This window comes from Etheostoma cragini, chromosome 15 (genome assembly GCF_013103735.1).
Source record: "Etheostoma cragini isolate CJK2018 chromosome 15, CSU_Ecrag_1.0, whole genome shotgun sequence".
In the NCBI taxonomy this organism is placed as follows: Eukaryota; Metazoa; Chordata; class Actinopteri; order Perciformes; family Percidae; genus Etheostoma; species Etheostoma cragini.
In genome coordinates this window covers 17593169-17617168 of record NC_048421.1, presented here as the reverse complement: position 1 = coordinate 17617168, position 24000 = coordinate 17593169, and the positions used below count along the sequence as shown (strand labels likewise).

At 39.9% G+C, this 24000-nt stretch overlaps 2 protein-coding genes across 6 annotated transcripts in view; one reads left to right on the top strand and one right to left on the bottom strand.

The window, feature by feature from the left end:
- si:ch73-281f12.4 (RA_Radil_like and Myo5p-like_CBD_Rasip1 domain-containing protein) overlaps positions 1-24000 on the bottom strand; it is a 54945-nt gene that overhangs the window by 9685 nt on the left and 21260 nt on the right. For 2 of the 5 annotated variants that reach the window (XM_034893355.1, XM_034893356.1), the window contains 6 exons: positions 20211-20355; positions 18037-18218; positions 17574-17952; positions 13605-13738; positions 12773-12912; positions 10888-12230 (listed from right to left, as the gene is read on the bottom strand). In XM_034893355.1, the coding sequence (XP_034749246.1) occupies positions 12128-12230; positions 12773-12912; positions 13605-13738; positions 17574-17952; positions 18037-18218; positions 20211-20355 (1083 nt within the window). In that variant the 3' untranslated portion in view covers positions 10888-12127. Of the gene's footprint in view, positions 1-1290; positions 1294-2852; positions 2864-6444; positions 6451-10887; positions 12231-12772; positions 12913-13604; positions 13739-17573; positions 17953-18036; positions 18219-20210; positions 20356-24000 lie in introns of those variants that run through there. The other 3 variants (XR_004659536.1, XR_004659537.1, XM_034893357.1) reach the window with 3 other exon arrangements.
- On the top strand, positions 3527-7173 carry LOC117957552. Its single transcript, XM_034893361.1, has 5 exons — positions 3527-3678; positions 4280-4451; positions 5628-5748; positions 5839-5916; positions 6750-7173. Exons 1-5 carry the CDS (start codon positions 3613-3615, stop codon positions 7117-7119), a joined length of 807 nt encoding a protein of 268 aa, XP_034749252.1. The 5' UTR covers positions 3527-3612; the 3' UTR covers positions 7120-7173.

Genomic DNA, 24000 nt, shown 5'->3' with positions numbered 1-24000 from the left:
TGTTTTTTTCTGTCCAAGATGGGGTGCTGAGTGTACATTACTGAGAAATAAAATGAACTTTTTTGATTTTTGGAAAATCTGCAATGAAACAAAGAGTGAAAAATTTAAAGGGGTCTGAATACTTTCCGTACCCACTGTTTATTTTGTATGCATGGTCTAAATCTAAAAAACAACTGGCAACGTTACTTATATACGTTTAGTGAAGTAAAAAGTTATTATTATTATTATTATTATTATTATTATTATTATTATTATTATTATTATTTGGTGTTTCAGTGAAGAGTTTAGCGTCCCCGATGATGGTCTGAATGCCAATCACAAATACTATATTTAGAAGCATTTCTATGGGGTGATTGTTGATTTAACGGAACCAATGTGTGTAAATGTTTTTCTGTTATCCTGACGTTTTACCGTTTTAATTTGCAACTTTTCATCTGGAGCAAAATGAATTATGGCATATGTTTTATGTCCAGTAGAAAGGAAGTGAGCCGTCCTCCAGCAGAGGGCGATGGAACCAAACATGAGGTTCTCTCTGAGCTGTGCAGGTCCTGTCTCAACATGACTGAAACATGAACTCATGATCTGCTGGTGGAACTGTTCACATTCTTCTGTTTTAATAAAAGTTATAATGCCACAGCATGTAAATACTTTGTTACAAGTAAAGGTCCTGCATTCAATTTTTACTTGAGTAAAAATTATAAAATCTTTAATCAGAAAAAAATCCATAAGTATTCAAAGTATTCAAAGCATTAAAACATTCCCTGTGACTTTTCTACTATTATATAGTATACCATCAGATTAATATGGTTTGTGTAATAATGTAAAAGTACGATTTTACTGTTGTAGGTTGAGGTGAACAAATGATTGTTTGTTAGCTGAGATAGATATATACAGTACATTTATATATATACACATGCACACACACACACAAATTAACACTTTAAACCATCTTTAACAATTATTGATTATTATGATAATATATATTATGATAGTATATGATAATCACTTTTAAAGATTACGGGTCACTGTGGAGGAAACAGAGTGCTTTGAGGTACTTGTACTTGAGTGTTTCCTTTCAATTGTCACATACAGTATTACAGTGGGAGAAGGAGTACTCAAATGTTTACTAAGTTACCATACAACAATGTAAAAAACTGTACTTGATATTTACAGTATCAAAAGTAAAAGTGGCTAGTGTATTATGACATTTTTAGATTGTTAAGGATGCATACATTTTTTAGCAAACATTTGTCAACTTTTGCTACTTAAAGCATATTTTGCCAACAAAACTATCTAAATGTACTTACTTTAAATTGAGTATGATGTTCAATGCAGGATTTCCACTTTTATTCAATTATGTTTAGAGTGTTTTTTTTTGCTCAAGTAAAGGGTCTGCTTTCTTGAGTTTGTTAAGAGCATCAAGTCCTGCATAAGTGACTGTTGGAAACTGTTGTTACATTTCATGTTGCATGAGTACACACTTTGGCACTCGGGGTAAAAAAAATTTAAAGTGCCCGACCCCACCACCCACGTTGTTCTCCACACACAAAGAGCACACCGGTGGTTCTCCGTTTGCTCGGTAGAACCTGAAATCCACTTTGTCGTGATCTGCCCGTTCTAGAGGCATCACTATGTTATATATAATAGAATTTTATAAGAGAAAAGATCAAAGAAGTCAGTCATCAAAGGGAGCGTGTTGTGTTTTCTGCCAGAATCATATTTTTGTTATTCACAGTTGACTGAGTTCATTTTGCTGTTTCAGAAGTTTTTTTTAATCTCAGTGGGATTTCAGCATGTCACAGAGACTGGGAACAACAACGCCTTCTATGTATCAGTGTAACTGTACAAACTGTACCACCAGCTCCGAAATGTTGCTACAACTTTCATTCTTCCGAAGCAGCAAGTAGCAAACTAAATTTGCTTTATTTGAAAAAAAATTATTTTGGTAAGCTACTACTATTACTACTACTACTACTACTACTACAATCTTTTATCCAGCACCTTTCTGAGGGAAATGCTGTACATTTTACTCCTTCAGCCATGCAGATACTGTACATAAACTCACACTGTAAGTCTTGTCAGGTAAACAATTGACATCCAGTAGTATTGCACTTTTTTTGTGGGGCTTGTACATTAACCGAGTATTTACAAGATTTACTTTCTACGTTTACTCCACTACGTCTACTAATGTGACAGCTATAGTTCTTTACAGGTTTACATGTTAAATACAAATGATGGTGCAGTGTTTTATTATAGATTATTCTACTCAACGAGATATAAACACTATAGGTGAAAGCTACAAAAAAAGTGTGCTCGCTGCGTTAAAGTGGAGGTAAACATTGTAAAACAGAATGACTTTGGGCAGCTGTGGGTCAGTGGTGGAGCGGTTGCAATCGGAAGGTTGTCAGTTTGATCCCCGGCCCGTGTCAAAATGTCCTTGGGCAAGATACTGAACCCCGAGTTGCCCCTGAGGCTGCGCCTTTGGAGTGTAAATGTGTGTGAGTGTGTATCTGATGAGCAGGTGGCACCTTGTTCGGCAGCCTCGCCAAAGTGTATCAATGTGTGTGAATGGTGAATGGTTCCTGCAAAAGAACTACATTAGAACAATCCATTAACATTTAACAAAAATCTTTCAAAGTGTGATGTTGAATGTGAGTTTAAATTAAAGCAGTTGGAGTCTCACTTTAAGTGATCAAAGTATTCAAAATTACAGTAACTGTAACCACTAAAAGCAATAGAAACTTTGAATTAGAACAGGATTTTTCCATTGAGGTATCACTACTTTCACTTCAGGATAAGAGTACATCCTCCACTGCTGTCAGTAAATCAAAATCTCTCAGACTCAAAGGCATCCTGACTGGCTCTTCTTCAAATCAGTCTTTCCTTGTATACCTTCGTCTCTAGACAGGATTTCCTGTCTGTGTCTGAGGGTGGGACTGTATCTCAGGAATCCCCACCCCCCTCAGCTCTCAGAACTGCTACTGGAAGGGGGACTGGGCCTGAGGAAGCCAGAGACAGCAGTTTGCAGCACACTCACCGTCGTCATGTTGTTGGTCACCATGGCTTTGTTTCCTGCCTTCATTGTTTAAGATGAGCAGGAAGAATGAGCCATCACTAAACCACTGGGGCTATTCTTCCCTTATTGTGTCACCCTGTTGCTGTCATGGGTGGCATCTGGGGCTGAGCAGGATCAAATCTCTTAACTGCACTGTAAAACAGGGTGTGTGCGGATTTTAACCTTTGTGGTGCATGTCCAGTCACTGGTCAACATAGAACAGGTTTAGTAACAGAATACACATCCAGGAATCTGCTAATAAACAGATCTGTCATACCTTACTCCGATGAGACCAGGGATAAAAATAGTTAAAGTAGTTAGCTAAAAGTAAAAAACAGTGCTTGCGAAATTCTTAAAAATGGCCGTTAACAACTTCTTTTATTGATTGTGTAAAACTGATAGGTTCATTGAAAAAAACAACTTCCATTGATTCTACCTCTAGTATGAAGTGCTTCATGTGTTCTTCCACAGTGATTACAGAGTAAGTGACAACCTCCTATCTACCGCGAACACAGAGCTGAGCTGCTTCCTTCCTTTTCCCGGATGAGACATTTCACATGCAAGACAACATGAAGAAGAAAAAGCAGCGGGCCCAAAAACTCACCAAAAAACACCTTGACAATGTAACGTATAAAGCAAAATAAATGCTCAGTGTTTCAGGCTGTTTCCCCCAACTGTTGCCAGTCTAAGTGATTCTTCTCACCCAACTCTCAGCACAAAAACACATAAAAGAGCTTACTCCTAAATATTGAACTATTCCTTTGTCATTTTAACTTCCACAACTTAATGTAATTTGGCCCCTAGGATGATCTTAACTTTAGTAATTCAGGTTGCAATTTCAATGTGTCCAACACTTTGATTTGTGACTAAATAACTGCAAAACTACATTATTGTGAGCCTCAGTTTTACGTTTAGTACTAATTAGCAAATATCATCATCATGCTATGACGCTAAACTAAAATTGTGAGCTTATTATCTTCTTTATGTTGGCATGGGCTGTGCTTTGTGTAAAGCGCTAGTTTCTAAGTTTATAACATGAATTTGTATCTTCATGTTAGCATTTAGCTTAACCATCATGCACAGAATCTAGAAATCCTGTTACGTTTACTAGCATGCTACTTGATTTAATTCAGATGTTTAAGACTTGATGTAAAATTTGACTAGCCCTACATGTTCAGTGAACTGGTTAAAACTTATTCAAGTGTCTGAAACTTGGTTTAAAAGGTTTCCATGGACGAAACGTCCCGGTCCTTCAGGTCCAACCGGCCGGCGTTTGAGAGCTTCCTGTCTGAGATGACTCAGTGGTTTTCAGACCATCAGCTGCAGGTGGACGAGCTGTTCAGACCCAGTGACGCAGACGGAAGTGGATCAGTCCACCCGAAGGATTTCTACCTGGGTAATACGTCTTTTCTCTGCAGCTTCAATCCCAATAGCCTCAATAAGCTTCCTCTTCTAGAAACACTGACAGTGTTTTCTGTGATGTTTCAAACGGCAACATCCATGCACACACATTGAAAATGCTCCCCTTTTTCTCAACAGACTTCAATGTCTGTCCCAGCTCCTTTGAATGTCAAATAAATTCATCGTGAAGAAGTTGAGATTAGAAAGAGCTTTGTGGGTCAGTATTACTCAAATGCCACAGTGTGGTTGCCCTGAAGTATTCATGGAGGGCACTGTGAGTCATTTCCTTTTATCCGTTTCACAGATAAGAGCAGCTCTGGGTAAAAAAACCAGGACAATGCTCCTTTTGTCTGGGTAAACTATACCCTTGTACTAAAGGTTGTTTGAGGAGTTCCAAGACTTGCAGGATAATACCGCTGAGGTGAAGAATGTGATTCATTGGTAATCAACTCTTTTCAAAAAAGCAAGAGAACTCATCTATGAATATCCCAACGAACAGAAAACACAAGGCAGCCACTGCTTTCACCTCTGAAAACACACAAATACCAACATACAGTACACACAGTGTGTACGGCTCACTTCTAGGGACGGGGACTCAAGTTTGCGACTCGGACTTGAGTTGCACACTCAGAGACTTCTTGACTTGAGACTGTTTCTCAAAAGACTTCCGACTCGTAAACAATCTTTATTTTTAGGAAATGTTTGAAGAGCTGAAGGTAATTTCCCTTCCCAGGGTAACCCATGACCTACCCACGTAACACGTAATGTGTCTGCTGCGCATGGCCACACGTGAGAGAGGACAACAAACATGTCGGCCGAACCGGCAGCTGCTGCCCCATTCATCAGGAGCGTTGGCTTTAAAAAACCAGATGAAACAAAGCGTAAACAAAAGAAGATCTGAGAACAAAATATGTGGACAGTAGCTCAAAGACTTTAGACCTGACAGCATCTCTGCTCACTTCTTGTGACAAAGACAATACATAGAAGGTCAAATTAGGTCAGGTTGCCACATAAAGAGCACAAACGGATTCTGTACACTACACAAATGCTGCATGCACGAGCTCCTTGGATGGTCCTGTTTCCCGAGGAAATCAGGCTTCTGACTTGGGTGGCTTAAGTCACAGTTATAAAGTCAGGTTAACTCCATTATGACTTATCCATGTGGCTGCAGGTCTGACGAACTTGGGCGTCGCTTGTCAGCAGTTTCAGCTCCACATGCTGACTCAGCAGCTGAAGACCGCCGACGACATGATCAGTTATCGAGACTTGAGCAGACAAGTGCAAAGACTGAGGTAAAATAAACTATTTTTGATTTAGTATCTCTTTTTATTATCTAATTATTGACTCATCACATGTTTTTCCTGTCTTTTTTGTCTTCACAGACTGTGTGATGACACCGGGAACACTCAGAAATCAAGATGTGATCAACATCAACTGTCCAACCCGGAAAACGGCAGGAGGTACCTTATGTGCATTACAGTAACACACGTGTGTGAAGATAACCGAGAACATTTACTTAAGTACTTTCACTCTGGGGTAAACATACTGTATCCATGGTGCGTGGCAATGAGCCTTTTCTGGATGAGGTATTGGCGCACTGATGTACAGTAGAACTACTGGTAGCTCCACATCGAGCATCAGTCAGAAACTCCATCCCAGACCAGTGTCTTCTTTCTCATGACTTCATGCTGAGTCGCCACTCAGACCAAACGTCCATGTGTGAGGTAAAGCATTCCGTTATTTCGGAGCCTCAGCTTTCAGCAGTAAATCACACTGATCACCTCCTTTAACTGCTGCAGGACAACAGCTACGTCAACAAAGACCTCAACACAACCTTTACACAAGTGCCATAATTGTTTTGTGTGGGTGTGTTTGTGGGGGTGTGTGTGTAAAGTCAGTACATTTACTGAAATGCTGTACATTCTTGTTTTTCCATTTTATTCTACTTTAACTTTACTTTAGAGGGATTTTACTTTTCATTTTATTACATTTATCTTACAGCTTAAGTTACTTTTCATTCAGATCACAACATATAAACCAAGGTACTTGCACTTAACTTTAATATTGTCAGTGTAGTACACAATCATAGTTTACCACCATGGCACTGTTATTACAAGAACTAATATTTAGTTCAATTCAGGCATTTGTTCAAAAAAATATTCCTTGTATCCAACAATGAATATTTTTGACAATGAATGTTGATTTGCATCTCATGTCATTTCAGCCATTTTCTTAAAGAGCTTCACGTGTCTCTTACTTGTAATGTAAATGTTAATCTAACTTCTAAAAACAGGTTTGTCCGTCTGAGTGTCAGACTGATCCCCTTCGACAGCGCTGCAGCTCATCCAGGAAACTTTGAGGTGGTCTTGTTAAGCAGCAGCAGAGTCTTCAGCCTCATCAGGGCGATCCAGGACCGGGTAGGGATCCAGACCTCCAGGCTGGAGGTTTACCGGAGCAAAGTGCCCACAGAGGAGGCCCGCCTGCTCCCAGAGAGCCTCCTGGAGGAGTGTGGCTTCAGAGGAGGGCCAGAGGGGACTCCTCCAGAGGACACCGTGTACTACGACTACAGCCTGCTGTTTACAGACTGCCCCATCCTCAACTGTGACCACTACTTCAGATCAATGCCAGACCCTGCTGTCGTAAAGAGTGACCTCAGTCTATAAGTTACGGCGTTTTTAGCAATGCTAAGTTTAAAGACATATGTGTGGGTGAGCACAGCATCACTTCTTAAAACGAAATTCAGCTAAGACGCTACACATGTTTTTTGCTCCTTTTTTAGAGCCAACAAAAATGTGCATTTTTACAGTTAGTCTGAGATCTGAACACTTCTTCCAGCACTTTTCAAAATATCTCCTCCCATCATTACACCTGAGTAGAGATGGCATTAGTCAAGTTAAGTGAAAACACCTGAGGGTAAGCAGAGCCTCACAGCAGAGCCTGTTAAATATTTTATGTTGAGTTACAGAGACATTAAACAAACATCTACTTAATGTAATAGTGGACCTGATGAAATAAAATAAAAGCTTTGTGGGAGGGGGTTCAGGCTTTTAAACAATCCCCACATCAACTAATTTTTTTCATTTTTAACATAAAAGATATGTTCTTAATTGACATGAGTGGCATCCTGAAGCTGGCATTGAATGTTCTTCAGCATTATACTTCATTTTATGGACATGTTTAGGTGTCTTAAAGGTAAAGATCAGGTTCCTGGCGGAATACAAGAAAAGTCCTCTGTGACCAGCAGCATCTTTCACTGTCCTCAACCCAAGTCCTCCTGTTGCCTAAACCAAATTAGTAGCGTATAGCTATGATTTATGGAGGCATCCTAATAGCACAAAAGCTAAAACTAAAAACCTAAACAAGCATCCTCACCGTCCCAGAACTCAGCAATCAGTCACACCTGCTTGTGATCCACCAGAGAACAGTTTGAACTCTGGGAAGGGAGAAAAGACACAGAAAAGAGGTTTTAGAGGCCCTATCAAAGTACATGTACTCCTCTATTATTCACCTTCATCAGTTCATCTTCCCTGTAAAACTCTTATGTATTTTTTAAAGTTCTTTAAAGGTATAAATGTTTTAAAAGTGGTAATTTACCTGTTTTATTCTAGATTAAGACACAAAAATGCAGTTTTAATAAGCTTTTTTTTTTTAAATCAATTACAAAATGATTGAATTCAGATACACAAGGAACCCTTGTGTATCTGAATTCAATCATTTTGTCATTGTCATTTTGAATTCAAGTATTATTATTTTGTAATTGATGCTGCTTTTTTGGCTCAAAGTAAAAAATGGAATATGGCACTGCACTGTGACATTATTGATTATTTTCTACAGCCACACAGGTCTGTGAGGGTGCACTCTGAGCTAATATTAGCACATCCACATGCTCAAAATACCAATGCTAACATGAGAAAAGAAAACCAGTTTTTCCTTGGCCCAGGCCCAGTTGTTTTCCTGCTAACAGACAAACGAAACATGAGCCAAAAACATGGCACAGGTAATTAGCACTACACTCCATGACAGCTGAGGCTGATGAGAATGTCGTTAGTTTTGCAGGTTTTAGGTCGTAAACCAAAGTAAACACATTAAAACCTTGACCTGTTGATGTCCCTAAAGGAAAAGTTAAGGGATCAAGATTATTATAATAAACCCTGAGGGGAACATTAATGTCTGCACCCAATTTCATGTCAATCCAGTACAGTAACAGTAGTTGTCGAGACACCATAAACGTTAACCTCATGGTGGTACTGGAGGAAAAGTCAGTAGGATTCATCCTCTGGGAAACATACATGTGTTTACTAAATTTCAAGCAACTTCATCAAATAGTTGAGATATTTCAGCTGGGTCCAATGTGGCAGATGGCCACGGTGGACTTTTCTTATATCAAGCCAAGACCCTGATCTCTACCTAACCGTCATCGAAACATATCCATAAAATGAATTATAATGCTGAAGGAACATTCAGCGCCAACTTAAGCATGCCACACATTTTAATTAACATATCTTTATTATGTAAAAAAAAAAAATAGGTTAACCTGGAGATTGTTTAAAAGCCCAACCCCCCCCCAAAAAAAAACATTAGTTTTCTTTTTATAGCTGCACTATTATTTTAAGTAGATAATGTTTGTCCGGTGTTCCAAAATATTTAACATTTTTGAAAACTTGAAACATGATCTGCACTGAGCGTTAGAGGCTCTGCTCACCCACGCAGGTGTTTTCTGTTAACTTGACTGATTACATCTCTACTCAGGTGTGATGATGGGAGGAGATATTTTGGAAAGCGGTGGAAGAAGCATTCAGATGGTTTACTCTGTAAAAGTAACTGCAAAAAGGACTCTGCTAAAATTAAAAGGCATGCATTTAAACTGCTGCAAAATGTACTCAACGTGCAGTTAGATGTTCCCTGTTAGTGCTACTATTATACATGATGTTTCTGGATTAAAACGACTGCCACATTAAAGGCAGGGTTGGTAACTCTTTCCAACATACATTTTTATTTTGTTTAAAATAGTCTTTACACAGCGATTAATAATTATTGGCTTTTATGCAAATTCTTGTTGTCTCTAAAAAAGGAACAGAAAACATCCGTCATCTGTAGCGTTTAAGTATACAGTATAAAGTACAGTATTTACCTCTGGGATGTAGTGGAGTAAAAGTATAAAGTTGTATTAAAATATAAAAGACTCAAGTAAAGTACACGTTTACCTCAAATTTGTAGATTAAGAGTAAATGTACTTCTACAGGGCCTTTGTCATAACAAGATGCATGTGGGCCGTGTGGCGTTTAAGTGCTTAGAGAGCAGAGAAGATGAAGACAAACGTTACACATGTGATGTCTTCTATATGGACGCATACATATGAGTATAATGATATAATGTGAGCAGCAGTTCAGATCTGAGTAAATTAAAAGCCTGCAGTGTAATCACCAAGCTGCACTCTTACAGTCTGTCAGAAACGCTCAGATGTGTTCACAATCAAATAACAGTGTGCAACATGTTAAAGCTTCCATCGCGATATGAAGCCGTGTTTTTAATCGAGGCCTCAGGGGACCACAGAGGCTGATCTGTGCTTTGCTGGAGTCAGTGGAAAGTGCTAGGCTAGTGGAAACCACAGAGTAGCTATAAACAGCGGCTGGAGCCGACACACCCAGCAGCTTCCCCGCTGCTCCACCCGGCCACACTTTTACATCAGCACACGTAGTTTACACCCAAACACACAAAACAACATGCATTATAGGATTGCTTTAAGGTTTAAACACAAAGACAGAATAATAACCGGAAAGCATTCAAAGTTTTCAAAGTCAAAATAATATTTATAACATAGTTTCAAAAATACTGAGCAATATAAATATTACAAAATACTGTGAATAATACTGTTTATCAATATACTTGAACTTTACTTAACACATATGGGATAAAAACACAGACTGACTTCAGATGAGGGTGTTTTACAGTGTTAAACACATCTGCTGATGGTTTTTTTTATACAAGCTGATCTCAGATGAGTAACTGAGATGTTTTATAATTTGTGCCCAAACCTCCGAAAGTAAGGCTTTAGAGGAACATTATTTGCTTTCATGCTGACAGTTAGATGAGAAGATTGATACCATGGAAGTCCAAAGTTCTCATTTCCTTTTGTTAGCTCAGATTTTGTCTCTACCAACTCCTGGGGGAAATATCTCCTTCTAATGTCTCTTAAGCAGCTAAACTCTCCACTCTGTTCACCAGCTAGTCTCTAACTGTGTCGGTCTGATGTTTGCTGCTAAGCGGGTCGTGTACAGTGTCTTTTTACATTTCTCTGAATATTGGCATCGCTTTAAGTTTGATGGGGGGATCATATTAGATTCATTTTGTGTTTAATTGCTTTACTTGGGAATCTCTCTGCATACATTACATGTGCATGACAACGCTACTTGAGATACGGACTTTGCTGTTTTTTTAAATGCAACACACGAATCAAAAGTATGCCAAAATACTGTAATAACGATGCCCATTTGTAAAAAGTCTGAATTCCTACGTTGTCGGATCTGTCTGTAAGACGACAAACAAACAACATTTAGAATGCTTGTTTTCTAAATAAAGTTTTGATCGATCAGGGCTTGCTAACACTGCTGCATCAACACAACGACCTACACATAATTTCAGAACCAGGTAGTCCAACTTCCACACTTACCTTTCCCCCAGAAAGCTCCTTTTACTAGTCTCTGTAAACAATAGAGTACTACAGAGCTCTGGATGCCCACAGATAGCTACAATAAAGTGTTCCTCCATTCGTGATTCAACGTCTAAAAACTGATTAAAGGACAGTCAGGTTAAAAGTTTGAACCTGACTCTTGTTGTTTAATCCTGGACGTTTATTGTTACCCATCACCGTGCCCTGCTGCTGTAACAGATCACTACTGTCATGCCATCTAAAAGTGGAGCTTTCACAGTGGAAAGATGTGTGCGACGCGCTGAAGGCCACAATGAAAATGAAAAACTGCTAAAATGCAAGAGAGAAAAATCCTATTTTCTGACTTGTTTTTTTCTTCAAAACAACAAAAAAATAAGGTAAGTTTAGATAATTCCTCTTGATCTCAGTATGTCATTACATCAAATATAAATGAATATATTTGTCCGTAGGTGATGTCCAATGACAGATCTTTTACTTAGTAAGACTTTAGCTAAGGAAAAAAATGGGGTAAAACGGAGGTTCTTTCATTGTAAAATAAACTGTTTCACGATTAAAATAACAAAATAGCCATCATTAACAAATGAATAATTCCAGTTGTTGCCAGACATGAATCTTGATCGTGGAGCAGCTTGATGAAGCTCTTCAGACAGAATGCTGTGTACTCAGACATTCAAATAGATGTTTCACAACTGCTACTTTCCCCACTGCCAAAGCCTCATGGTTTATGAGTGTGGAGGCGAGCCCGTCGCAGAGTTTGTTTTTAGGGCAGAAAGGAGCTGTCACAGCAGAACGAGCTTTTTAAAATCTTGACCGTGCCCTCAGTCTCGAGTCAGTCCTGCTGCTTTGGGTGGATTGTCTCGACGCACTGAAAACAGAAGCCGGTTGTGTTTCTCCGTAATCCTGTGAGATAGACTGACTTGACTTGGATGCGGCAGGTAAGATGAACCAAACGTCCCACAGTATTCCCAATTGCACTTGATTGTCCACGCGCAGCTCTTCCTTCAGCATTTAGTCGTAGCCGAGCTCCTGTTGCCCGTCTTTGAGTTGATTTTGGCCACCAGCAGTCTGAGAGAGTCTCCTGATGATCGGATCAGTTCTCTACCACTAAGATGAAAACAGAGAGACACACAACAAGCTGTAATCAAGCAGTTACAGGAAGAAGGGATACCTGTGTGTACTTTACACCTCCTGTTGTCCTTGGGTCAAATTTGACTCCTTTTAAAAATGTCGTCAATGTTATCAGAAATATGGGTTTCTTTTTAATCAAATTACCACACAAAAAAGGATGGATTCCATGCAACGCTCTTTGCAAATATAATTGATCACTTTCATTTAATTTTGGGTGAAAATTTAAATGAAAAGAATTCCGTATCTTGACTAAACTCATCTACTCAACATATGTTCCTCTGTCCTTAACTACTAGTCAAAATAATTAATCATTTGTGAGTTTCTTTTATTCAAATATTAGGTATAATTGCACATAAATGAGGTTTGTTGACCATGAATTCCAACAAGTAGTTTAAAGTAGTGGTAGTAAGTTGGTGTTAGTAAAAAAAGTCACAAAAAGCGACAAAAATGTCACGTGTCGAAAAAGGTTTTTGACCCAGGAGGACAACACAAGGGTTATAATGTACTTTAAGACTTACGTGTTATACTCCATACCGACCACACTGATGCCGTTAACAGCCAGGATGCGGTCGCCAGTTCTCAGTTTCTGACACTGAGCGGCAGGCGAGTCGGGAACCACTGACTTCACAAAAATGCCACTTATTCTCAGCTGCGTTTTCTGTGTAGTATAAAACAGATAAAATCAGAGATTATTAACCTTTATGGATGCATTTAGAGAGACAAACAGCAGCCAGAGTGTGTACTTAAATATTCCTTTTTAGTCATGCTGCCAGCGTTACTGTGGGTTGACCCATTTGATCCAGACTGAAATATTGGAGAACGATTAGTAAACCTGATAAACATAAGCAGGTAAGCATTCTAATTATGAACATGTTAGCATGCCAACATTAGCATTTAGCTCATAGTACTGCCTCACAGAGCCCACAAAGAAATAGGTCTTCAGTTGTCTGTGTCACAGTGTTTGGTTCCTATGAATCTATTTGGTGTTTTATTATTTAAAGAACACTGAGCAGAAAATGGAAAAACCCAACAATAGCCCCTTTAGTCAGTAAGAACATTTGGTCAGATTAGATTTGTACTTCCAGTCTGTTGAGTTGAAATCCCTCGAGTTTACAATTTAACATAATCTCATTAGTCTTCATCAGATCTGCGGCCGTTTTTTTTGCTCCGGATTCAATTGTGTGAAAACATAGAAACCCACATGGCTGCTCATCTGGAACAGTCCAGATACAAGTTGGCCTTTTCGATTTAATTTTGCACTACTACAAATAGTTACAATCGAATCAATGTTATGAAAGCGAGAAGAAGAAGAGGCTGAATGCTGGATAAAGAATGAAGACGGTGTTGTACCGTCCCGTCCACGAGCGCCAGGCCGAGACCGTGAGGTCCTCTGTGAAGCTCTGCCGTGAACACTTCCTCCCTGTCTTCTTCTTCATCTTCTTTTTCTTCTACATTCTCGGTCTTCCTCTCATCACATCCACTGGCTGAACAGACAAGCAGAGAAACACATGCTCACATCAGAACAAAGTGGTGGTATAAATACCCAAAATAGACCCCGATCAGTGTTGTTGTGTGGACCATACTAAATACCTCTGTATTGATACAGGGACTAGCATTAGATGAAGTCTTTACATTTTGAAATGATCTGCTGAGCTGCCTGAAATCCGAGCTGTTAGCTGCAGACAGGTTAGCATGCAGCGCTGCTCTAACAGGGACTTCCTGTCTTCCTCATGTGTTTCGTCCAGTCACAACTACAACAACGCAGCAACAGTAGCATTTCCCCCCAAAATAAAAAAAATTAAAAGCTGTTCCCACCCCTGTAGCTCCTGCTCCACCATCACCCCCACCTCCCTCTGCCTTTTCCCAACATGCAGCCTGTCTGCCCCCCACGCAGGACCTGTCCCGAACAATGCCTCCACCGATTTAGATTCCACGCACCAACCCAACTGTAAATTCCCATGACGGATCGGCCACTGCTCTTTTCTCTCCTGACATCACCACCTCTCTGTAATTCTTGGTGCCAGATTAAAGGATTAGCAAACTTTCAAAATAACGTTGGTCATTTAGCCAAAACCACAGAGGTAGATACACTGGAGGCCAAGGTTTGGTTCCACATGGTGGGATGATATGTAGCTCAGCGTAAATTCTTTCAGGAAGACCTAACTTTTAATCAGTGCACTCCTAAATCAATTCAGCTGTTATCCTAATGTACTTTTTTGCTGTATATAACTGTTGCATACTGTATATGCAACTAGTCTCTCCTGTTTAAATATGGCGCAGCGTAAATCTTTCAGGAAGCCCTACTTTAATCAATGCTCTCTTCCTAAATGGAATCAGATGGTGGAGGCGTTCACCTTCCTGCTTAACCAATCAGAATCATGCACAAATGGCAAGGGCCAACCACAGTCACAACCCTGCTTTTAAAAAATCGGTTTCTCCATATTCAGCCTTATTGCAGTCATAGAGTGCAACCCTCCATCTCCCCTTCCACCTCCAGTCATCTACTCCAGCTGACCGGTCCAGAGCCTCCTTCGATCTGGTCTTCCGGCTCCTTTGTCACCACCACCGGTGTCTAGATTCCATTGGGGGGCCTGATGGTTCTCTACCCCTATACAGATATACAAATATTTTGTATATCTATATTATTGTATATAATTAGTCAGTGACCAGTGGGGACTAAGTGGTGGAAAAAAGTTTGTATTAATCATTTAGCCCATAAAACATTTAGTGAAAAATGTCCATTCCAATGTGTCAGGTGGCATCTTTAAATTGTCTATTTCCCAATAAGCAAATATTAAATAAAATGACATAAACCTGAAAAAAAGATGCATTTTCCCACATATGTTAGGCGGTGACTGTTGAACGTTTGACATTTATCCTTGATTTATAGATTGAATAATGAAAAATAGATTATCAAATCAGTAGAAGATTATTATAAATTGTTGCACCTATACATGATAGTACCACTTGTGCAGATTGTATGAAATAACTACTGCCAATTAGGACAGCATGTACAGTACATAGAGAGATTGTTTTAATGTAATGCCATGGTCCTTGTTCTAAGGTCCATGTTGGAAATATGTGCTCACACTTGTTATGTTATTATGTTGTCAAATCCAAATAAATCAAATGAAATCAAAAAACCTCAAACCCTTTAAACAAATGACGGATAAAAAAGCAATAAGAGAGAAAACACAATACAAGAAGTAGCCAATGAGAGTAAAGACATCTGATTAGGATCAACCCAATCCTCCAGCTTTAAACCCTTTCAGTAACAGCAGCCAGCAACAGTGGGAGGTCTGTGAGGGAGCGCATTAACACAAGTTGAACCTTTTTAAGTACAGACAATCACATGTGACGAAAAGGGTTTCTGAAGGTCTGCTTCAGATCTGAGGAGAGCTTCTCGTTAGATAAAAAGCCTTTTCTCTGCTGAAACCACCACACGACAATTAAGATGAATCAATTAAGAAATCAGCATCTTAACGTCTGCTTTGACTCCTGTATTTGTTTGGTCAAACTTGCTATTAGCAAACAGAATAAATTTAAGTTTGACTTATTTTTCTTCACAGATGTTGATGCTTTAATTCAGTAATGTCACTTATTCGGATGAAATGAAACCATAAATGGTAAGAATCTGTTAAAACGATTGACATTCTCCTCCACTTACTGAGTGAGATACAATCTTAACAGCACAATGGGTCCAGAATGAGACCCATTTGTTCCTTTGTACAAGTGGTTGTTGCTATTTCATGTTTGCAAGTCTTTTAATCAGCTGAAAGAAAAGTACCTGACAATATCTTAAAGCTGGAAATAAAAATAAAAATACGTCATCGAGTGATTATTAGGTACTTGGCATTTACTGGATCTCGCCTTTTAAAACTCAATAACTCAATAAAAATCGATCACGCGTCGTCAGAATATGTGAACCCAATTATACCTCATTCATTATCGGGTAATAACAACCACTCATACAAAGTAACATCCATACGATAGGGGTGGGGGTGTCATATTTTACGATGATGTGATGAAAATATGTTGTAACACCAGCTCTAAGGCTTGGACACTGGTTTCACACTGTCAGAAATGCAGCAGTATCATTTCCTTAGACAAAAAGTGAAGTAGTCGAGTCTTACTCTGACTCCCTCTCCCTCCTACAGATGACCTCATGACGGAGGTGTCCAAAAACAATACGGGTGGGAGAGGAAACCCTCTTTCCTTTGCAGAGCGAGCCCACCCTGCACAGCCTCCCACTTGAAATTCCTCAACCTCCAGAGTCAGTGAAAAGATGAAGGGAGGAGTGGGAAGGCGCTCCACCTCTTTTATATCAGGGTTACCTTCTTGGGGACCTGGAACAAATATGCAGCGGGTCCTCGAAGTCAAGTCACTAAATACTTTCCTTAACAGATTTGGTCAGAGGAAGTGAACAGGCTTTTAAAGTAGACCTCATTCCAGACGTTAGTCACAGGGGACAAGGTTGAAAACGAAGAAGCCGTATTCTTAGGGACAGAGCTGTGTGTCGTTTGAATCAAAACCTGCTGTGTGCAAGTGGAGCCATGAAGGGGCTTTTTAAAATGCTGTCAGCTTTCTAATCACACGTGCCTGACTCTCTTGCTTCTGGGTTTTCTTTGTACATGTACACACTCACTCAATTTTTATCTTCTGCTGCCAGGTATCAGTTAATGGTTTACAGCTGTTAGTGTCTTTAAAGGAAGCTTAGAAGCATCTGTTATTAGTTTTTCTAATCATTTACAGTTGGAACAACCTGGTTTGAATGAATGTATGATGAACAGATCTTCAACATATTTAGATGAATATAAATATATTTTTAATTTTCTAAAACATGGTAATAGATTCCTTTTCTTTCTTCTTTTTCCTCCTGTAACTATTAACATGTGTCTGGCCATTGATAGTCTGCTAATGTAATGTAAACCGCTTTGGGCCAGGTAATGTTTTATTTTATTTTCTATTTTTTCTATTTATTATATTACATTTTTTCTATAAGTTTCTATATTCTCCTCGGATAATTATGTTTTATCTGGTTTATTAGAATGTTTTTGTGTATTATATATATTGTTTCTTGGAAGCACTTGTATGGGAGCATCAGGCAGTGTTATCCAACTCTGCTCTGATTGGTCCAATCTGAGAGTACATTTATATGCAAATCTCAACTACCTGATCTGATGATTGATGATGAACATGTATTGTTTATTATTTCTGTGGTGTTTGCTTGACAATACCTGACAAAGATCCGGATTGAAACACTTCTCTGTTAAATTACATTTACTGGGAGGAACAGTAAAGTCTCCTGTTTTCAGTTACCTTTCTGCTGCTGGCGGGCGCCCTCCTGCAAATCAGCCTCCAGCTCGGCCAACTCCATACCCTGCGGGGTGTTGGGCGGCGTCAGCAGGCAGGACGGGTCCAGTGCCAGGCTCTTGTGGTAAGTCATGTCAGCCTGTCCTGTGAGGGTGTTCTGTAGCTCCAGGCTCCTCAGCTTCTGGGTCAGGACTGCCTCACAGCCATTCAGGTCACCAAGTGATTCTCTGGCCTGAGGCGGGTCTGCAGCGTGGCTATAGTCCCGGTCTAACTCAGGGGAGGGGCAGGTAACCGGGTCAGAGACCCCCTGATGGGCAGAGTCCTGGAAGACGTTGATGGAAGGTGAGGTCGGAGACTGCCTGTCTGTGGTCGTCCCATTAACAGTCTGAGGAACATAAAGTCAATCAATACCAGATGTATCAACCTCAAAGTGTCTCATTTCCTGTTCTTGGCTCAGAAAGCTTGTTACCTGTTCCTCGGCATCGGGCTCGACTTGGGTTTCCCTGAGGGGGAGTCGGCGTATGAACTCCTGCAGATGACCGAGCTGTTGGAACAGAGCGGGCTCCACGACGGGTTTACCCAGCTCCAGGTGAAAGGTGCTGCTGGGCAGGATGAGCGGTGGGTGGTTGTCAAAGCTCTCCAGGATGTCGGCTGCAGGAGGAGAGAGAGGTCATCCCTCACAAATGACCCGAGCTTAATTACAGCTTGCCAATGAAATTCAATCCTGTAACGTTTTAGTAAAGCTGCTCTAATTGATTTAAACACAAATTAAAAGCTGTAAATACAGCACAGGACTGACTGCAACTGTTCCAAGATCAGTCAATGGTGTTTTTTTTTTTTTAACGCAGCAGGATGGATTTGATCTGAGTGAAGTAAGAGGTGAGAACTGGTGAGAGCGAGGTGGCCGGTGTCCTGCTGGGAGGAAGTGGATTTGAGAGGAAACTGTGGACTGAAGCTGATTGGTGGAGACAGAATGACTGAACTGGATTATTCACACAGACTAAGACGAAGGCTACCGCTTAAAAATGCATGTGAGTGTCAGTGTGGAGGTGTACATTTAGTATAATTACAACATAAGATTAATCACATGGATTATTTCTCCCCAGACCTTTGGTGAAATAAAGCCCTGATTACTTTTAAAAGGAGTAAATGGTGAATTAAAGTAAAAAGGGATTTTCACCTGCTGGGATCTAAAGTGTGCAGTTTTAAATAAACCAAATCAGTGCTTGTTGAAAATGTGCCTGTTTGGAATGGGCTGATTGTTGGCCTGTGGTATTGCTGCTTGTAGAATTCATCAAAACCAAATTGTACCCCGAAATTACTTAGAAAGACCCCAAACCACTTCCTATGCAACTCCCCTGTACCCTGTATGGCTTCCTACCTACTTACTGATTTACCTGACAGAGAACGCTTCAGATTCAGATAGTAATCACAAAAAATCACAATGACAATGTGAAGTAACCAGACAGTAGCCTCATGGACTCATGGCAGTGCTTGACAGTTAACGGTTAAGTAGGGGATTAGATTCGCGGGAGTATTTTGGCGACAGTAATGTTATTAGTTAGCAGTAGATTAACCTGACCCAGGGTGAGTCTGATCAAAAGTGCTGTGTCAGGTTCAGCTCTGAGATTTTCTTGCATTGAACAACGTTGTGAAGGAATAATCTCCAAGAAACTCTGTTTAAAAGTGGTGAATGTAGATTTCATTCACAGCACCTTAATACTATATATTGTCTTGCGTTTGTTTGATTTTATTTAGTGTTGGCAAATGGCTTTTTGTAGACACAGAACAGCGTAGCGCCTTTTTTTGCCACCATTAATCCACACAACAGACACAATGTTCCTTTCAGCTATCCGCCCGTGCTCCAGGAAAGCGAAGAAAAGTAAGTTTGGTATATCTCGGAATCATGTAGCTTACGTTAGAAGTAGGAAAAGAGTCCAAGGTGGTAACTGAAACGTCCTTAAATTTGGGAATTGTTATTACAGTAATTACAGATAAGTTATTAACCTTGTTGAGTTTTCTGTTTTTATCATGAAGTCTTTTGCAGTGAAGCATGTCTGCTGTCAAGTTTGGACAGGCAAGCGGCACAATAGATTCCTGCTGAATGGAGTCTGGTTACTGCTGTTTACAGTCAACAGCATCTGGCATTCTTAAACTCTACAAAAACTAAAAACGCCCTGCACGTGAACTTGAAAGACCTTTATGTAACCTTTGTTAAGTTATGTAAAACTTAATTGATGAATTATCATTTATATACTATAGAGTATGAATTATATTATAAAAATTCAAGATTTTACCCAGAAAGATAGAGAGAAAGAAAAGGTCTCAAGCTGCAATTAACCATTACTTTTTTTATTATGGTTTTTCTCCTGATTATTTTTTTCAGTTAACCAATTAATCGGCCATGAGATAAGATAATAATATTTGATAAGATTATTTGTCCCACAGTGGGGAAATGTGAAAAAAAAAGTCAAAAACAAATCCTAATCCTGGTTTACCAGAAACCACAGTGACGTCTTAAGATGGCTTGTTTTGTCCAACCAAAATTCCAAAATATGATATATGACAAACTTATTTTCAAATTATTTTGTCAATGATTTTGTGGATTAAACATTTATCTCAAGGATTGTCTACGCCTCTCACCCGTCCTGACAGTGTCCTCTGCTTCATCTGGGGACGGGGTCCATCCGGCAGGACAGGCTTTAACCGAGCTGTACTCCCTCAGCATGTGGTGAAGCTGAGCAGCGTTCAGGGCAGCAAATTCAGTCCTAAGAGAGGCCCAGGACGCCTGGACGGACATAAAAGAACAAAGAAAAAACACTGAGACACATGGAGCAGACAACTTATTCTAAACCCCTTAAAAATACCTCAAAATGCAGGATTGTAAAATTGATGGTTTCATCTGAAAGACTGAGCCACAAAAGCTTTTTGTAGTGATTGCAAGAATGACTGAGATGAAGAAACAAGCACTTTGCCTTCATGACTGTTTTCATATACAGAACAAAGTCATTGCTAGTCTCTCATTTGCATGCCGAGTACTTTAAACCAATTATATGATCTAGTAAATAGTTTGTCCCTGTGGTAAAAATCCACTTGGGGAAATATTTCTCCCTGGTGAATACAGATTAGGAGCACTTTAAAGTGCCATATATTATTTTCTGGGTTTAGGGGTGTTATCTTTTGTCTCTGGTGCTTCCACACACATACAAACTTGGAAGAAAAAAAACATCCATGCTGTTTTGAGTCAGATACAGGTTTCTGAATGTCCTCTGCCTTCAGTCTCTGGGTGAGATGTTCAAAATCTGCACGGCTTTCTACGTCACTAGCCAAGACAACGTGGCTAACCGTAGCATACTAGCGCTAGCATGCTATGTCGTTTTCAATTGCAAAACACTGCTACAACACACACTAGTTCACCATAATCTACATGTTCCCTGTTCACAAGAGCCACTCGTTTAAAAGAAGTCTCCCAGCTAATCCTGCCTTGTACTGAGCAAAGTTGGAGAAAGAGTTATCTAGCTGATGTGATTTTACTTGTGCATGTGCGACTCCAAACAAAGATAATATAGAAGTGAGATGTCTCACTCTAGGGCTGCACAATTAATCAAATTTTAATCACGATTACCAAGTTCATATTTGTTTGATTGAGCGATTTTTAAAAAATGTGTCATTTCATAGAACGCTCCGTGTGTTTTGGCAAAGCCAATCTACTCCTCCGTAAACCACTGTCTGCTCATGTGCCAGTCAGAGTTGTTCCCTGCACCACGCAGCTTAGTTTCTAGATGTAGACAGTCACAGAGGACAGAGTAACCTAGGGAAAATTCAACAGATAGCAGTCGGTCATTCGTCGGTCTCAAGGTTTACCAGTTTACCAGTAAACACAACATTTTGTCCCATCTGTGTTGTTTTTCAGACAACAGCAGTGACCAGTGCTAGTCAATGCTAGTTTGTCTGTTAGCTCACAGGGCTCTAGGGCGCAAGTAATATTTTTCCTCTAGGTTGGTCCTCGCGTCCGCTGCAATGTTGTTTATATGGATATGGTTTAATTTTGCATTACATGACCCATTTCTTCTGTAAAGTCGTGCATGTGTTGGATCTCTCCTGTACTCTCTCTCCTCTTATTCTCCGCGCAGCCCCGCCACACAGCGCCGGTTCACACTTCTGACATTTGTCTACAGTTTTAATTGTTATTAAAACAGCTGTATATTGTTAAGCATGAGAGGCAAACCTGTATTTGTACCAGTGTTTCCGCTAGTAACCCCGCTATCGCGGCCGCCACGCCGAAAAACAAAGAAGAAGTTATTAAATGCAACTAACTTCAGTTTGTAGAGTATAGCGCGTGAGCCTGTGGGTCCTGCAAGAGATGTGACCCATGGCCAGAATATCATAGTTCATAAAAATGCAGCGCAGTGACAATACAGACATTTCATATCCAGACGTGTGTAACTCCGCTGACCCGGCTATTTATTTCATATAGCTAATTTTCATTTACATGTGTTGCAGTTGTATGTCTATACAACTTCAACATGAGAAGAATGTAGCATAATATGGATGTGAAGGCAGTTGTAAATGGCCTATGTGACAATAAAATATGTTTGGGTTAAAATCAACAAATAATTATGATAATTAATTGTGATCACAATATTGATCAAAATAATCATGATTATCATTTTGGCCATAATTGTGCAGCCCTATCTCCCTCTGTAGTTAAAACAGAGACCCAAAAAACACAGGGTAAAAACAAGATCTGCAGCAATGTGCAGTACAACAAAAATATGGTGTTTTTTGAAAATGGTACCATGTAAACCTATTCTGGTACAACCTCAAAATACAATTATGAACCTAAAATGAGCATAATATGGGCGCTTGAACTTGTTTTAAATCAATGCAGCTCATCTTCAAAGCTCCATACCTGTCGTTTACTCTGCACTGGATTAAAAGGTGAGTCCATTATAATTACATCATTCTGAGCGGGTAGTGTGTCTACACTCAATGTCTAAGGTTTCTCATCATGAAATATGGCACCTTCGAGAAAGATAATATTTGATCTTCGGATAGCTACAGAAAGTAGCTTGAGGATAAGGAAACAGGTGAGTCACTTGCCATGACGGCCATGTGACTATTACAAACATTACATAGTTCATTCAGTCTGATTCCAGTTGAATTGACGGAAGTAGGTTTTTGCCCAGACATGCCGGGGCCACCATAGAAACCATAAGTTAAATGTTGTTGTGTCCCTGCCCTTCTCTTATAACACAGACACCACACTAAGCTTAACAGAAAGTGAAGTTTAAATGCTGCATATAAACAGCAGACATTTAAAAATGTCTGTCTGTTATGTCTGAGATGTAATGTTTGGAAGCTGTTTTATCCTAAAATAACTCCTCAAATGTTGTGTTTTCCATACTGGCAAAACAAGCAGCGCCACATCCCTCTGGGGTAATTTACAACTGTGCCAGTGAACCATTTCAGTTTCCTGAAAGCCCAGAACTCCAGATGGAGAAAAAAAATCTGTCAAGGGTGTGTGCTCTGTTGCAGCAGCCACAAAGTGACCTCATGCCAGGGCAGGGATACATAAACCCACAAGCTTCCTAGCAACAGTCCAATCCCACGAACCGACTAGACACTGCTTTCAACAGCTGTGTCCTGAGGGGGGTTGCTGCTGTGCCCTGGAGATCTTTCAGGCTGGTATCACGACTGTGAGTCATACAGTGAAAACAGCTGTTTAAAACTGGGCCTCAAATTTACCACAGTTACACCCACTAATACAGAGCAGGATCATGTCAATTTAAAAGGAGTTCTGTGTGCAGCTCAAATATCTTAAAAGTCTCCCTCCTGACCATAGACTATATATAAAGACGGACAACGCGTCTTCACTTTCTCCCACTGTACAAAGGCCAGCGTATCAAAGTCCCATAAATACAGCTGTCAATCATGACATTTCACCTGAGTTTTATAGCATCAAATAACTAATAAAAAACAATCTGAGTTTTATCTCACACGACCAAAACTAATTTTGAACCTTCACATATCTCACCCAAAAGAAAGTTCTTCCCAAAGCTTTTTTAGCAGAGGCATTGTGTTCGGGGCTTAGTGCCGCAAAAGACGATTGTGATTGGTTTAAAGAAATGCCAGACTCGCCAGAGCTTCCTCTGCAACGCTGGGGAAGAAGGTCTGGCAATGCGAGACTATCCATCCCTCAACATGGAGCGGGCGGGATTTTCTGACGTATACTGCAGTTAACCACGAGGGTAAGATTGAGCTCCAGACCACAAAATATTCTGCTTAGATAAAAAGTAAAAAAAAAACTTTTGAAAAAGGGCTGGAAGCACATCTTTCTCCATGATTAGGAAACCTGGCATCGTGCCGCCCACAACTTCTGCTCTGGCTTGTTTGTATTTCTTCAAACAAGAATGACTAAACCAATCACAAC

Bases quoted from the DNA above. Each gene is read 5' to 3' on its own strand.
- LOC117957552 (XM_034893361.1), top strand. From the start codon at position 3,613: ATGCAAGACAACATGAAGAAGAAAAAGCAGCGGGCCCAAAAACTCACC. The intron at 3,679-4,279 runs GTAACGTATAAA...TTGGTTTAAAAG, and splicing joins CCAAAAAACACCTTGACAAT to GTTTCCATGGACGAAACGTC. The intron at 5,917-6,749 runs GTACCTTATGTG...TTCTAAAAACAG, and splicing joins AACCCGGAAAACGGCAGGAG to GTTTGTCCGTCTGAGTGTCA.